General features: G+C 47.0%; 1 protein-coding gene across 11 annotated transcripts in view; it reads right to left on the bottom strand.

Annotated features, from left to right (window-relative positions):
- Positions 1-532: 532 nt before the first annotated feature.
- Positions 533-13,819, bottom strand: part of SCML4 (Scm polycomb group protein like 4) — a 119,341-nt gene continuing 106,054 nt past the window's right edge. For all 11 annotated transcript variants that reach the window (XM_042986911.1, XM_042986916.1, XM_007078749.3 and 8 more), the window contains 2 exons: positions 9,569-9,714; positions 533-6,785 (listed from right to left, as the gene is read on the bottom strand). In XM_042986911.1, the coding sequence (XP_042842845.1) occupies positions 6,660-6,785; positions 9,569-9,714 (272 nt within the window). In that variant the 3' untranslated portion in view covers positions 533-6,659. The remainder of the gene's footprint in view (positions 6,786-9,568; positions 9,715-13,819) is intronic.

Consider the following 13,819-nt stretch of genomic DNA (forward strand, 5'->3'; position numbering starts at 1 on the left):
GATTGCGAAGGAGAAGGACATGATGCTTAAAAGTAAAGCTGTAAGTACGACTCTCTAATGCCTGCAGGAGACCACTAGGCCAAGCGGGAATGTGAGATCATAAGACAAAAAGATGCAAGTCGGTGACTGGGGAGGTTGGGAGAGCCAGGAATAAAAGGTGTCAGGCTCCGCTTTGGCAATTCTCCTTTCAATAAAGATAACGGGGTTCAAAGAGAAGTTAGGGTTTTTCGACAAAAATGTGAAAACCGCTCAAGCATTGGTTCACACGGTTCATTAACAAGGTGTCTTTTATACGGCAAGTGCTATGCAAGGTGCTAGATAGTTCTTTTTTCCAAGCACCAAGATTTAAATATTTTCGTAGAGGGGCACCTGGGTGGCTCAGTCAGTTAAGCATCCGACTTTGACTCAGGTCATGATCCCACAGCTTGTGAGTTCGAGCCCCACATTAGGCTCTGTGCTGACATCTCAGAGCCTGGAACCTGCTTTGGATTCTGCCTGTGTCTCTCTCTGTCGCTCTCTTGCTGGTTCTCTCTCTCTCTCAAATATAAACATTAAAAAAATTTAAAAACTTAAAAATACAAAAAAATATTTTCATAGAGAATCTGCTCCATGAGCCAGAATTTTATCTAAGTAAGCTACATAAACCATGTGTTATGTTTAGTTTGGGGTCTGATATCTAAATCATTGCTAGATAGTTCTTCTGACTAAGATAGAATGCTCTAGAAAGCAAAACCTCCCTCTTCAATGCCTCCTTAAACATCCCCTCAATTCCCACTTCCCACTTCCTGTTGCATTAACTCACAAATGCACAGTCACTCATGCATGCACACACAAGCATGAAATGTAACTTGGGTTTGGGGTTATAACTGCATAACTCTTCAGACCTTCACGACAGACCATGTTTACTTTTCTGTCATCAATTATAACTTGTTTTTCTCTAAACTAAAGCTTCCTTAGTTCATTATATCACTAATGAGTACAATTAAGAGCTAGGCCCTCGGTGCCTCACAGCATTTTTTCCCCAGTTAACGAAGCACACGGCCTTATAGATTCATTCACACAAGCTTACGTAACTCATATTGCTTGTGTGACCACAGCCAGATTTACGACGACACTGAAGATTCTCCCAGGACACTCTTTGTGTGTGTGTGTGTGTGTGTGTGTGGCCACAGGAATTTTGCTAGGTTTTCACGACAGGGCTGATGAATCTGATGGCCACGACCTAACTAAGTTCTACATTTATATAAAGCGTCTGCTCCTCTATTCTAATGTAACAGAGCGGGGATCTGCTCGCCAACATCGATTTGTATTATAGGTGCGGTTACTGCACGGACAAGCTCTGTTAAAAAGAGAAAGATTGCAGAGTTGGCTTCATCTCAGACGTCTGTGTCTGATTCGCAGACATCTGTGTCTCCCTGAGAAAGAACTTTTTCACAACCAGAGCCGTCCAACAGAGAAATAAGCCACTTCCTATGGGAGTGAACTCCCCGTAATGGGACGTCGTCAGGCACAGCCATTTCTCAGGGCTGTGGGGGAAGGCGGTCCAGTGCTGGGTGGGGAAGGCAGAGCCTTCCTGAGATGTGGGGGTGCTACATTTATGATGGAGGCGGTCTCCGGTCACCCAGGTTGACTGTGAAGTACACCCCATCAGGGCCCGCTATTTCAGAGTGAGCTGTTGGGAAACACAAGGCTCTGGGCGTGTTCCAAAGTAGGATCTAAGGGAAGACGCCTGTGTCGGCCTTTTGTATGAAGCGCCAATGCACAGAACCAACTCCGAGGCTCAGGTCACATGGTAGAGCGACAGAGCATGACGGGCCGGCAGCCCGGAGCAAGTCTGAGTGGTCTACTTAGACCGTTTGGACGGAAAGACGCTGTTGTCTCCACAAGTATCTGACCTCATTATTTGATCGACTGCTGAACTAGCTCTTCGCCTTTGGAAGTGTCTCCACTCCTCTCTCCTGCCCACCTCCTCTTAATACGGACTCCGGGTACAGCCTCCTAACCTGGAGGGAGCTGTCATTCCTAAGTTCTGCTTTCCATCTCTTCCTCTGGAGGAACTCAAACTCAGTGCTAAGTGTGAGGGGCTTCTGTATGGGTCTGGGGCCCCGCTTGTGAAAGGGAGGGAGCGAGGAAGAGCAAATCCTTTTCTAAACGCTGTGCTTTTGCCCAGAGCTGCGTCTCCGTTAGGGGAATTTCCTGAAGCCTGCGAGAGCCAGGGTGAACGGTTCTTCTTAAGCACAGTGTTTTGGTGAAGTCCGTGTGTGATAATACCACTGTAACCACAGAGGAATTTACCACAGGAAGTATCCCAGCTGTGACTTATTAGCATTAGAACAAATTACACAAAGCAAATTGTTAGCAGACATGTTTCCATAATATTTAACTGGTGGCCATAAATAACAGAGATTCTCTTTCAAGTCAAGGTTAGATTTTCAACAATCCAGCTTCCAATTGTCCAGGAAGGAATCGTCTTCGATTAGGGTAACCACTGGGGGGGAAGGACTCCCTGGAACTTCCCTCGACAGCACAACAGCACGACCAGCAGTTGGGCTGGAAGCTCAAGGGCCGTGTGAGCGAAGCGGGGCGTCGTCCCCGGGGTGACATAGAAGGATGGAAAGAGGAATGACTGCATCTCTAGACTTCTGGATTCACTTCTGGGGTCCCCAGGCGGCCCTCTCATGCCACCAGGAATATAAGACATGGTGAGACAACAGCACAGCTGGGCAACTACTCAGTTGGTGGAGTGTGTTTATGGTACAAAATAAACCACATCCACCAACAGGTTTTCACCCCTCTCCTTAACAAAATATTGCAGCTTTAAAAAGGTCACCTCCTCCCTCACAACCCGATGTCTTCTTATCTGAGGTTTAAAAAAAAGAAAGGTGAGTCCAATCTCTTCATCCTGTAACCCCACCAGGGAAGAGTTGAAAAAGTGCCCTGTGAGAGCAAACACTGGCACTCACCTGCTCACATGTATGAAAACCTGACTATGGAGACATAAGGGGAATATTTCCATCTTTCCCGACTTTCTGCCAATGACTAAATTCAAGTCCTTGGTCACTGCTGGGAGTTTCCAATTATCTTCAGAGTTACGACAAAATTCTCCTAAAGCAATCTCAAAAAATAATTAAAAAAATGATTTTAATTAAAAAAAATATTCCATACAGCACATAAATACAAAAATAGGTTATTGCTGCTTCAAGGGTTGAGGCTGTTAGAAGAGGTGGTCTTTTATTGTTTTCCTATGAAATTTATAGTTGTATCTTCCCTCTCTCACTGGTTTCCTCCTGAAGTAAACCAACCTTCGCTCAGGATTCCTCCCATTTGGTTCTCCTGAGGAGTTCTTCATTCCTTTTTCCTGATGAAAGGAAAAAACCTTGGCAGCCCCGCTGAAGAGAAATGATGGGAGCCCGGTGAACGCTCTGGTGGGAACTAAACAAGGCGCTCAAGACGTCTGTCTGTTCCCTGCCCCACGGGCTGCCTGGCTAGGTCTCTGCCTCAGTCACAGGGGCCCTGGGCTGGCTTGACCCTTCCAGCCAGCCTGAGGGGTGCAGGCCCGGAACCCCAGAACCGTCCCCCAACTGCCTCCAGGGCCCCTGCTGGCAGCAGAGGGGATAGCTGGTCATAACAGCCTAGAGTGGGTTCTGCTCCAAGTTGCAGCTGGGAGGCATTCTAAACCAAGCGACTGTAAAACTGATCCGCTCTCGGCCTCTTCTAGGCTCTTCCAACTACTGTTAGAACACACACACACACACACACCCCCTACATCTTTTTACTTGAAGTCTTCACAAAGGGAATCATGCACTTATAAAATGCTTAAAATGATTTAGGCGATAGAATTGTCTTTAGATTTTTTTTAAAAAATGTTTGACACAGCTGATTGGAAATGTCTGGACACGCACACACACACTCACCCACTCTAATTTGGAATTATGCAAAACTATATCATTATTCACCGCAACCTGAAGCAAAGCTACTGCCATGGAATAACAAGTGTGAGGTTCCCAAAATAAGCTCGCGTTTGGACGAGAATGACACACATGGCCTGACTCTTTAAGGTCCATTTAGAGGAAATGGCCTGGCATGTTTTACATTTGCTGAGCTATTTAGCTGCCTGGTCTGACAAGATTTTTGAAAGGGGTGAAAATTAATTATAATTGCAGTATTGCTACAATAATTTGGTTGGCTAATTGCATTTCAGTGCAAAAACAGGCAAGGAGGAATTTCCTCCCTGGGTTATTTTCTGATATGGCAGCATTCATTTTAAGAGTAATGAGATTTTTAAAAAGTCAAACCTTAAATATCATGGCTTCAGCAATCTGTCCTGCTTAAAGTTTAATGCAAAATGAGATCGCACCTCCGTGAGAGCAGTTACACGTGAACATGGATCCAGTTTTCTCCTAGACTTGAGAGGAGAAAATCTCTCTCCCCCGAAAACTACTCACAGTATCTCTTTGACATTGTTTGGGGATGATTTTAATTTGGGGGCACCAATGCTCCTGCTTTTGTAGTGAGGGAGGCACTGGTGAGGGTGGGTAGGAAGCTTTGAAAGTCTCTCAACAAGGTATGTGTTGGCAGAAGAGACGCGACAGGTCTGAGAGAGGAATGTGAGTGGAAACCCGCGGATGCAGAAAGGGTGGGTGAGTTGTGGTGGGGTTTTCTGGGCCTCACCATTTTCACGTTGGCTTTTGAGGGAACTTATCTAGCTCCAGACCAGCCATGAGCACTTAAACTCTGAGGGACAGAGTCATTTTATCTAAGATGTTGGAAGACTCTGTCCCAAGGCCTGATGACACCGGGGTAGCTTTGTCAGGTGCTGAAAGCAGCAGACATGAAGCTCTCCCACAACCTGATGACTCCAGCTCAATTCAGGGGCCAGGTTTAGGACGGTCTCCTCCTCCCGTTCTCTGCCATGCTTTCAGTCCAGCCACCAGGTGTGTGTCTAAGAAAGGATTTTGCTATGATGGGCTTTCTCGATTATCGCTCATCAAAATGGGTCTAACGGCATGGCATGGAATCTTCCTTAGGATCTTCATCTAAGTTCTACCCGATCGAAGAGAAGATCAGCATTCAGATCTACCCTGGCAGCCCCTGTCCTGCACCAGGGCACCTGGTTGAAGGATGAGGGGCTGAAATCCCACCCTGCTCCAGCCATCAGGTGAGACCCCTGCTCTGCTCTGCCGGCTGCATCCCAGAGGAAGGTATGCTTTCCCTAACTTGCATTTTGGCCATGGGAGGCCCTGAGTTTTCCTTGATCCTCTCCCTCCCAGAGATTGCAAAGTCTAGCGTTCATCTCCTCACCTCCAACGCTATAGATGTTTTAAGAGGATATGCCCATGGCGAAGGTGAATTCAGTTTGAAGATACGCTTCCTGTTCAGTGAGGAAGGAAGAATAAAAGAAAGAGGGACAGAAAGAAAGGAGAAGGATAAAAGGAATGGAGATGAGGTCACCTTCCTGCCTATTCAATTGTGGTTTCATCGTCCTTCCTTGGACACAGCTGCAAAGGGGTAAAAAATCAATTTTTTTTCTATTACTTCACGGTGAGGAAGGAGAAAACCTATTTGTAAATTGAATTAAACCCAATAATAGCATGTCTGTGTATTTGTTGAGAACTAGAAAAATTAGCTAGCGATACAACTACGTAATCCGGCAATGTAACTAGAAATCAACACTCTTCCATTTCAAAGCTTATCTGAGACATTTTTCTTCTTCTTTTTTAAAGAAACACCCATGGCTAAATGTCACTAAGACTCTTCGGCGTGCCAACACATCAACACCTCAGTAAGGACTCTGAAAAGGAAGGGACTCCAAAGCCCCATCTGGGAAGAACATACTTCCAGATTTTTGCCTTTGCTGCTTGTGCATCTCAGTCCATCAATAATGACTGGGTATGAACTAGAATGCTCTAAGAGACGGTTTCTTCCCAAGTTGCAATCTGTGGTGCTGACTGTGGAAGAAATTCCCTGTGTCTGTGTAGGCTAGATCTTGTTCACAGAGACCCTAACCCATCCACGGAGTACCGGATCAGCAGGCTACTGCAGTGAGGGTCCTGAAACTTCATTAACAGTCTGCCCTCTAGTGGGACAACACAGTATTTCAAATAACTAGGAATAGAAAAGACTTTTTTCTTCTCTGTCAGAGGGCAAAAGAATTCAAGTTTTCCAGATAGTGCAAAGTGAGGCATTTTTCCCTCATAAGACAGCTTCCAGAGCTGAATTAAGCAAGGCTCACAATGATAGGTCCCCAGGGCAGAGTTAAAGACAGGTGGTGCTGTGGTGGAGACAGAGGTCTTTCTTCTCACATCTTTGTGAGAATGCTTCAGGGTTCTTCTTGGGCAATAGCATTCCGTTTTCTGCTCTCTCATCATAAAAATAGGACCCACTCTAAGAGCAACCAGCCTATCAGGAATGTTAAAATAACAGGCTTTTCCATAATTTTTGGCAAATCATTAACACAGAGGAGCCTTTCAAAAGGGTCATGTTGAATTTTTTGTTTTTAAAGGCAGAGATGCACGATTTTTTTTTTTTTAAAGGCCAAGTCTTTGTGGCTGTTAATTTTAGGAAGAGAATCCATTTTATGATGGTGGCTGGATGTTGGTAAGGCAGAAGATGATCTTGAGATCTGTTGTCTGGACATTGCTTCTATCTTTTAAAAACCTTCAGAATTTGGCTTGCTTCAGTTTATCAATATGGTAGCACAGTTTCAGCGCAGGGCCCAGCTTCAGACCCAAGTATTTCATGATCATATCACTCTTCAGCAACAAGAGAGCATTGCCATCAATCTCCTGGCAGAACAGGATCAGAAAAAAGAAAATCCAGAAGGTGGTCAGAATAATAGAACAGTGGCTCTGGTTAACATGTGGTCAGGGGATGAGGCGAGGGAATATGGATTTACTCATATATACATCTCTTAGTCCCAAGGCAATATCTTCTTTAAAAAATAAATTAAAGCAAACAAATACTATGTGTTCCTCTTCCCATAATGTCCCTGAGGTCATATGATACATTGGATCTTTCATATTCCTGCTCCCCCTACTGAAGGAACCGAACATAACTCCAGTTATGTTCCCGATATCCCCCACATGATATTTATCTCTTTACCTGCTCTAGGACCAAAGAAGCAAAAAATTTACAATGGACTTAATGTTTGTGTCCCCATCTAAATTCAAATGTTGAAATCCTCCCATATGACAGTATTTGGAGGTGGGGACTTTGGGAGGTAATTAGGTCATGAAGGTGGAGGCCTCATGAATGGGGTTAGTGTCCTTATACAACAAGATGGCAGTCTGCAACCCAGAAGAGGATTCTCACCCTGATCCCAGACTTCCAGTCTCCAGAGCTGAGAAATAACATCACTCTTGTTCATAAGCCAGCCAGTCTATGGTACTTTGTTATAGCAGCTTGACTGGATTAAGACAAAGTGTCACCTGTTAGACCCTGAAACTAGCAGTTACTTTTCCATTTCAGGTGCCGGTACGAGGCCCTGACTGCCTTCCATCACCCTAATCTCTTCTATCTTTTCTTGGTAAGCCCACTGACCTTGAGCTGATTACCAAATTGCTCATTACATTTGATGAGGGATTTCAGGTGTCTGGCCCTATCAATAATTTGAGGTGGCAGACAACTAAATAATGCACCTACTTCATCCCAGGATTCAGCACAAAGAACTACTAAGGGAATGCCAACCCCTTGTGGTCGTGGTATTGTTCCGATTTGTCTCTGAAAATGGTAACCTTCCAGAATGCGTGTAGAATTCATGAACCTTCTAAGGCTGGGTTTCCTCATTCACCTATCCTGTCATTTTCAGGTCACAAGAGACAAAGGGTAGAAAGTGTGGGTGCTCAGGTTGGGAGAAGAGGCAGTTACAGGACTCATATAACCATGCAAGGCTCACCAGCCCTTGTTCTGCGTCTATGCAGCCGTATTGATGGAACACCTACTCTGTCACTCACTCTCTGTGTCGTTGGCAAAATGGAAGAAGAGTGGGCAGATCTCAACGATGGGCCTAATATTCTCTCTTTACCCCATCTCCTAGACTTCCACCATCCCCTACCACTCTGAAGGAGAGCCAGACTCCTCCTACCCAGATCTGTCTTAACATAACCCAGTCTATGGTCCCTGCTCTCAAGGCCCCATTGTCCAGCGATGGTAAATATATCCCTAATGAGCGCCTGGGTGGCTCAGTCAGTTAAGTGTCTGGCTCTTGGTTTTGGCTCAGGTCATGGTCCATGTGGAGTTTGAGCCCCATATCAGGCTCCATGCTGACAGTGTGGAGACTTCTTGGGATTCTCTCTCTCCCTCTCTCTCTGCCCCTCACCCACTCATGCCGTCTCTGTCTTTCTCAAAATAAATAAATAAACTTAAATAAATACATACATATATATATATATATATATATATATATCCCTAATGAAATGTGAGTGTTGGGTTAGAGCAGAAGTCTCCCCAGATCTGAGAGTATGGTTTCTATGACAGAATCACCAAACAAAAGTGAGAGACAAGAAGGAGAATATCATGGTAAATGTGGCCAGCCAGAATAATGTTCCCTCTCTTCCCCCCTAGATGTTTACGTCCTACTCCCCTAACCTGTGAGTATGTGAGGTTACCTGGCAAGGGGGAATTAAGGCTACTGATGAGCTTGATTTAAAATGGGGGTGGGGGGGAAGGGTATCCTGGATTACTGGGTGGGAGAGACAGCATCATCGCAAGGATCCTTACAAACGGAAGAAGAAATCAGAAGACAGAACTAGAGTCGGCAGCCTGGGCAGGACTCGCCTGATGTTGCTGGACTTGAGGATGAGGGCAGAGGCCTACAGGCCAAGAAATGAGGGTGGGTCCAGATGCTGGGAAAGGCAAGGAAACCAATTCTCCCTAGAGCTTCCAGAAAGGAATGTCAGCCCTGCAGACGCCTTGATCTCAGCCCGCCAAGACCCGTCAGACTCCTGACCCACTGAACTGTAAGATAATAAATCTGCGTTGTTCTAAACTAGATGTTTGTTGTAATTGGTTCTAGCAGCAATAAAAAACTGACATAGTAAGCCTGGCAGATGAAGTATTAATTATTACTTTTTTTTATTTACCATATTTATAATATTTCAGAATCTCTTAAATATATATTCTAGAATCTCCCTTCTAAGAATACCTGCTACCTGAAGGCTAACTATAAGCCAGGTGCCGTGCTGAACACCTTACGTGCATTTTCTCATTGAACCCTCAAAGCAGCTTAGACTATTAGGCACGGTTACAGTTTGCCTGGCATATTGTAGGTGTGCTATAAATGTCTGTTGAATGTGCAGACAGACGGATGGATGGGCAGGAAAACAGGCACTCCTAATAACGGCCGAAATGAGGGAACAGATGGGACAAATACCCCTTCTTAAAAACAAAACGAAGTGAGAAGCCTGTGGTTCCATCTGGCCTCCCTTGAGTGGTGGCCCGAGGCTTAGTTGAGACCAGTCCCCCTCTGCAGCCTGCAGCTCCCTGAACCTCGCCCTTCCTCCATGCTCCCTCCACCCCCGCCTCCGGCCCCCTCCCAGGCCGGGCCTACCATGTGCATGCAAGTACTCACGTGCTTTCTAAAGAGTTCCACGTGAGGCCCCAGAGCCTGCGGGTCAGCGTCTTTCACGAACCAGACCACATCCTCCACAGTCCAGGTGGAGGGGTTCCTGCTCCGGGGCCGCCTGGCATCCTGTCCGTCTGGGGAAGGGCTTGAGGCTGGACGGGTGAGCACACACAAGGAGAACATTAGACACCGGGATGATGGCCTCAGTGCCTACCTGGTGCTGCCTGCCCCCACCTGGCTCTTAGTCCAAGGCTGTGGCCTTAGTGACCTCCTGTGACAGAGAAAGGCTGGGAGAGACAGCCTGCAGCACGGGGAGGCCACTTCTGGAGGCAGACCCTCCCATCCCTGCAAACGACCTCCGCTCTCCCACGGAGTAAAGCGTTAGAAAATGGATCTCCTTCAACAGGCTGTGCTTCTGGTCCATGTTAGTTTTAAAAAAACCCTCCTGCTCAGTTCTGTCTCAGTGAGCCTTGGACCTCCTTAGCCGGGTGACCAGAGAAGGCTTGCTAAGCTGAACGTCCAAACTGGCCCCTACAGTGCTAGGAGGCCAGAAAGAATTCAGATCCTTTCTGCCTCCCCTGGTTACACCGAGACATAAAGACTAGGAGAACCGAGGTGCATTTTGGTCCTCGTTCTGGGTCTGTGCCACCAGTGCCGGGAATCCCGCTGTGAGAGGCGCCTCTTCTCTGCATGTGCAGAAAGGAGACATCCTCTCACTGCCCCAGGCACAGAGTGCCTCCATGGCCCCCTGCTCTTCAGAGGACTTGCCCCAGTCTCCCCTACTAGCATGAGAGTTCCTTGACAGCAAAGGGTCCAATCCTGTGCCTGGTCCCGAGCTGGTCCTTGATACGTGATTATTGCATGACCTGCACCATTCCTTAAATGCATCCCCCACATGGCAGAGTAAAAGGTACAAGACAAGTAAAGGAGGAAAAAAGTAATGAATCGAATGCCTGGCCATATCTAGAGGTTGACTTTTTTCATATGTCCCAAACTAACTCCTCTTTCTCCAGCACCAGGTTCTCCTCCTATCTGTCGGGTTTCTGAAACCACAGTGATGTCTCTACTTCTACCTCTCCTTCTACTGCCCCTTATTAGCTCCCCACATTTAATTATTCTTAAGCTCTTAGGAAGATGCCTCTCACACTGGATCCTCCCTCCCACCCTGCTGCCCCTATCGGAGATCCTCTTACCCAAACCCCTGCGATGGGTTCCATGGGTATCCTTGCCCTGGGCTCTCTTCCTTCTGGGCAAAACTGTCTACTGCCTCAATGCTTTCTGTAGACCCAACCCTGTCTGTGCCCCTTGCCTATGTACTGACTCCAGAGTCCATACTCTAGCTCAAGGTCAAGGACTCTCTTATAATAACATCTTTCCTTCTGAGACAGAGGGGAAGCGCTTTTGTGCCAGAGAGACCTAGGAACAAACCCTGGAGCCACCCACTGCTACCAATTTGACCATGACTCAGCTCATTAGCTGTAAAATGGCAACACTGTCCTTTAGGAAGGGCAAGTGTCAGACTGAAATGGGATTAGGCCTAAGCCCTAGGGCTACCATGCATCAGGCATTCCACAGAGGGGAGACACCCTGCCTGCCTCCACTGCCCTCCTGCACACTCCCATCTGGGCACACTGACAGAATGTCTCCCTAGCTTCCCTTCTCCATCTTTAGCCAGGGCTTTTGGCTTTTCTCTAGAAGCACATACCCTCCCTCCTTTCCACAGAAGCTCCACCAGCCATCAAAACCCAGGCAGACCCCTTCATAGGCAGCATTTCTGTGTCCTGCCATCTGGACATCACATTCCTCTGCCTTTAACCCCCACATCTTTGTTCTCAAGACGCTTTCCACATTCCACCTTATACTGCAGTTACGCGTGTCTATAACCTCCAGTTAGATTTAAATTTCTCAAGGACAATCATTTTCATCTCCCCCCATCCCATCCCATTCATTCCACAAACATCTACTAAGCATCTCTTCTGTACCAGGTCCTGGGCAAAGTGTCTGGTGAAAAACAGGATCCTCTCATTACGGGGTTTATGATCCTTGACTCCTCCACAATTCTAAGTAAATGTGTTTGCAAATATGGGCTCAGGAGGTGTAAAATGAATCAATATATTTTGTAGGAACAGTATAGATAACTCACATAAAGGACTTGAGGAGGTAATCCTTAATCCTATTTTCAGGCCCAAAGAAAGTGGAGGCTCTGAACAATGAAGCAGCCTCCCTACAGAATAATTCTATGTGAAAAGTCCAGAAGCCTTCACTTCCACTTCCCCCTTTCAGTCTCGGGGCGCAGTGGTTCTCTGCTCTCTCTTTCTGGCTCCTCTTTTTAACATGCTCGAAAAGTGCACAGCTCTCCATTAGTGCTGAGCAAAGTACAACATCACATTTCCGAGTGTGCCCTAAAACCATAATGGTTCAGTTGAGAACTGGATTTGCTTTGAGATTTTCCCTGCCTTTTCCTTGCCGGACCTGAGAGGGTCCCCGAACGTGGGTTGGCACAGGGCATTTTGCCGGGAAACTATTAGTGCACCCCGGAGCCGTCTGAATGCGGATGCATGTTTGTTCGAGATGATTTCACTGCATTTAAAGACATCTGCACTCAACATGGGGACGAGGAATCACAGAAATCATATTCGCCCTCGATCCTGCTCCATCGGTGCTTCGGTGGTAATCAGGGTGATAAAAGATTCTCTGATTACAAAGGCTGCAAGCCTTGGTGCCAAGAATGATTTTAGAGTGATCAGAGCAGAGGTCAAATCAAGTTTCCTGTATCTAACAGGAAGGAAGAATACCAGACCAATTCATAGCATCATCCCTGGGAGCCCAAGCTCCTTGAGCAAGGTCAGGGCACAACTTTCCTAGTGGTCACAGCCAGGGGTTGAGCAAGAGGGGCGGGATCATCTTGACTGAGGAGGCTCTCCAGGTGATGGCTGTGGAAGGAGGCGGCCCAGTTGGAGAGTGGCCCCGGTGCTTGCTGTGGGCATTTTTCACCTTTCCAGGATGAAATAGCACCAGCCGGGCCTGGCTCGGGAGCCTCTCTGAGGGGGTCTCTTAGTCATACAAGACAGAGAGCAGCAGGAAGCCTGCCACACCTTGGGAATTGCTCAAGATCCAAAGCACATAAACTGGCTCTAGAAGGAAGAGAAATGGAACTTTCCAGTGGCAGGTTTGTAAAGCCTTTGCAGTGGTCTGTACTCACAAAGATAATAAATACGCTACCCCCCCCCTCCAGTGGCTGTGAAGGTGTCAGGAAGACAGATGGATCCGGCCTGACACAGCCAGGCCAGGCGGATGTGATTGGACAGCAGGAAGACATGATGGATGTGAAAAGAATCTCGTTCCTAAGGGACCAGGGCATGCAAAGTGCTCGCCAAACGCCTTTATGGGAAGGCAGGATTCTCCATGTCAGACAACTTTGTGTATGTCATGTCCCTTCACTAGAGCTGCCAGATTCGGTGAAGAGTGAAACCCAGTTGTGAATGGATGTGTAGGTGAAGGAGGTGGGGGTTGTTTCTAAAGCTGATCTCGCGTGCACCAGGAATAAATGCCTACGAATCAGTGTTTAAAGCAAGCCCGGGCATTTTCACGGCACAGGGACTTGCATGGCTGTCTTTGAATCTCTGTGTCTCATACCTGCCCACAACCACATGCATAATTTCCTTTTGCTCATTCATAATTCAAAGAAAACTTTTGAGCTAACAATAGAGTCATATGGAGGAACGGAAGGAGCAATGAGCCGGGAGTCAAAATCCCTACCACCCACCAGCCGTGTGAGTGTCTTTGTACTTCTCAGGTGTGAAATAAGGGAGTTGGGAAGAATCTCTAAGGTTCCTCTGCCTCTGATATGGTTGTGGTTTGTCCCGCACAACACCCGGGGAGTCACCTTCTTGTGTATCAGAAAGTCTTATCAGTGTGTCCATGAGCAATGCACACTGAGTAGAGTACCAACGGCCAAGCTTGTAGCCCTTCCTGGCCCAAATCATTCTCCGTGGGCTTTAGTTTCTTCATCTTGCTGCTCAAGAGTATCGTAAGAATCAAGTATGTGGCTTTGGGCTGGAGCCTGATAAAGAACATCTTGAAGGGAAGCCCATCGGTGTCCAAAAGGGACCTCTCAGTGTCCTTCCTCAGGTTTCTCTGAGTCCCCTTGGCCCTCTCGGCATCTCTAGCGCTGGATCTGGGTTGGAGGGGATGGGGGTGAAAGCCAGGGAAGGGTAGATCTGTTCTCAGCTCCTCCTAGTGACCTGGTCCCTGTAG

Source organism: Panthera tigris, chromosome B2 (genome assembly GCF_018350195.1).
Source record: "Panthera tigris isolate Pti1 chromosome B2, P.tigris_Pti1_mat1.1, whole genome shotgun sequence".
Classification (NCBI taxonomy): Eukaryota; Metazoa; Chordata; class Mammalia; order Carnivora; family Felidae; genus Panthera; species Panthera tigris.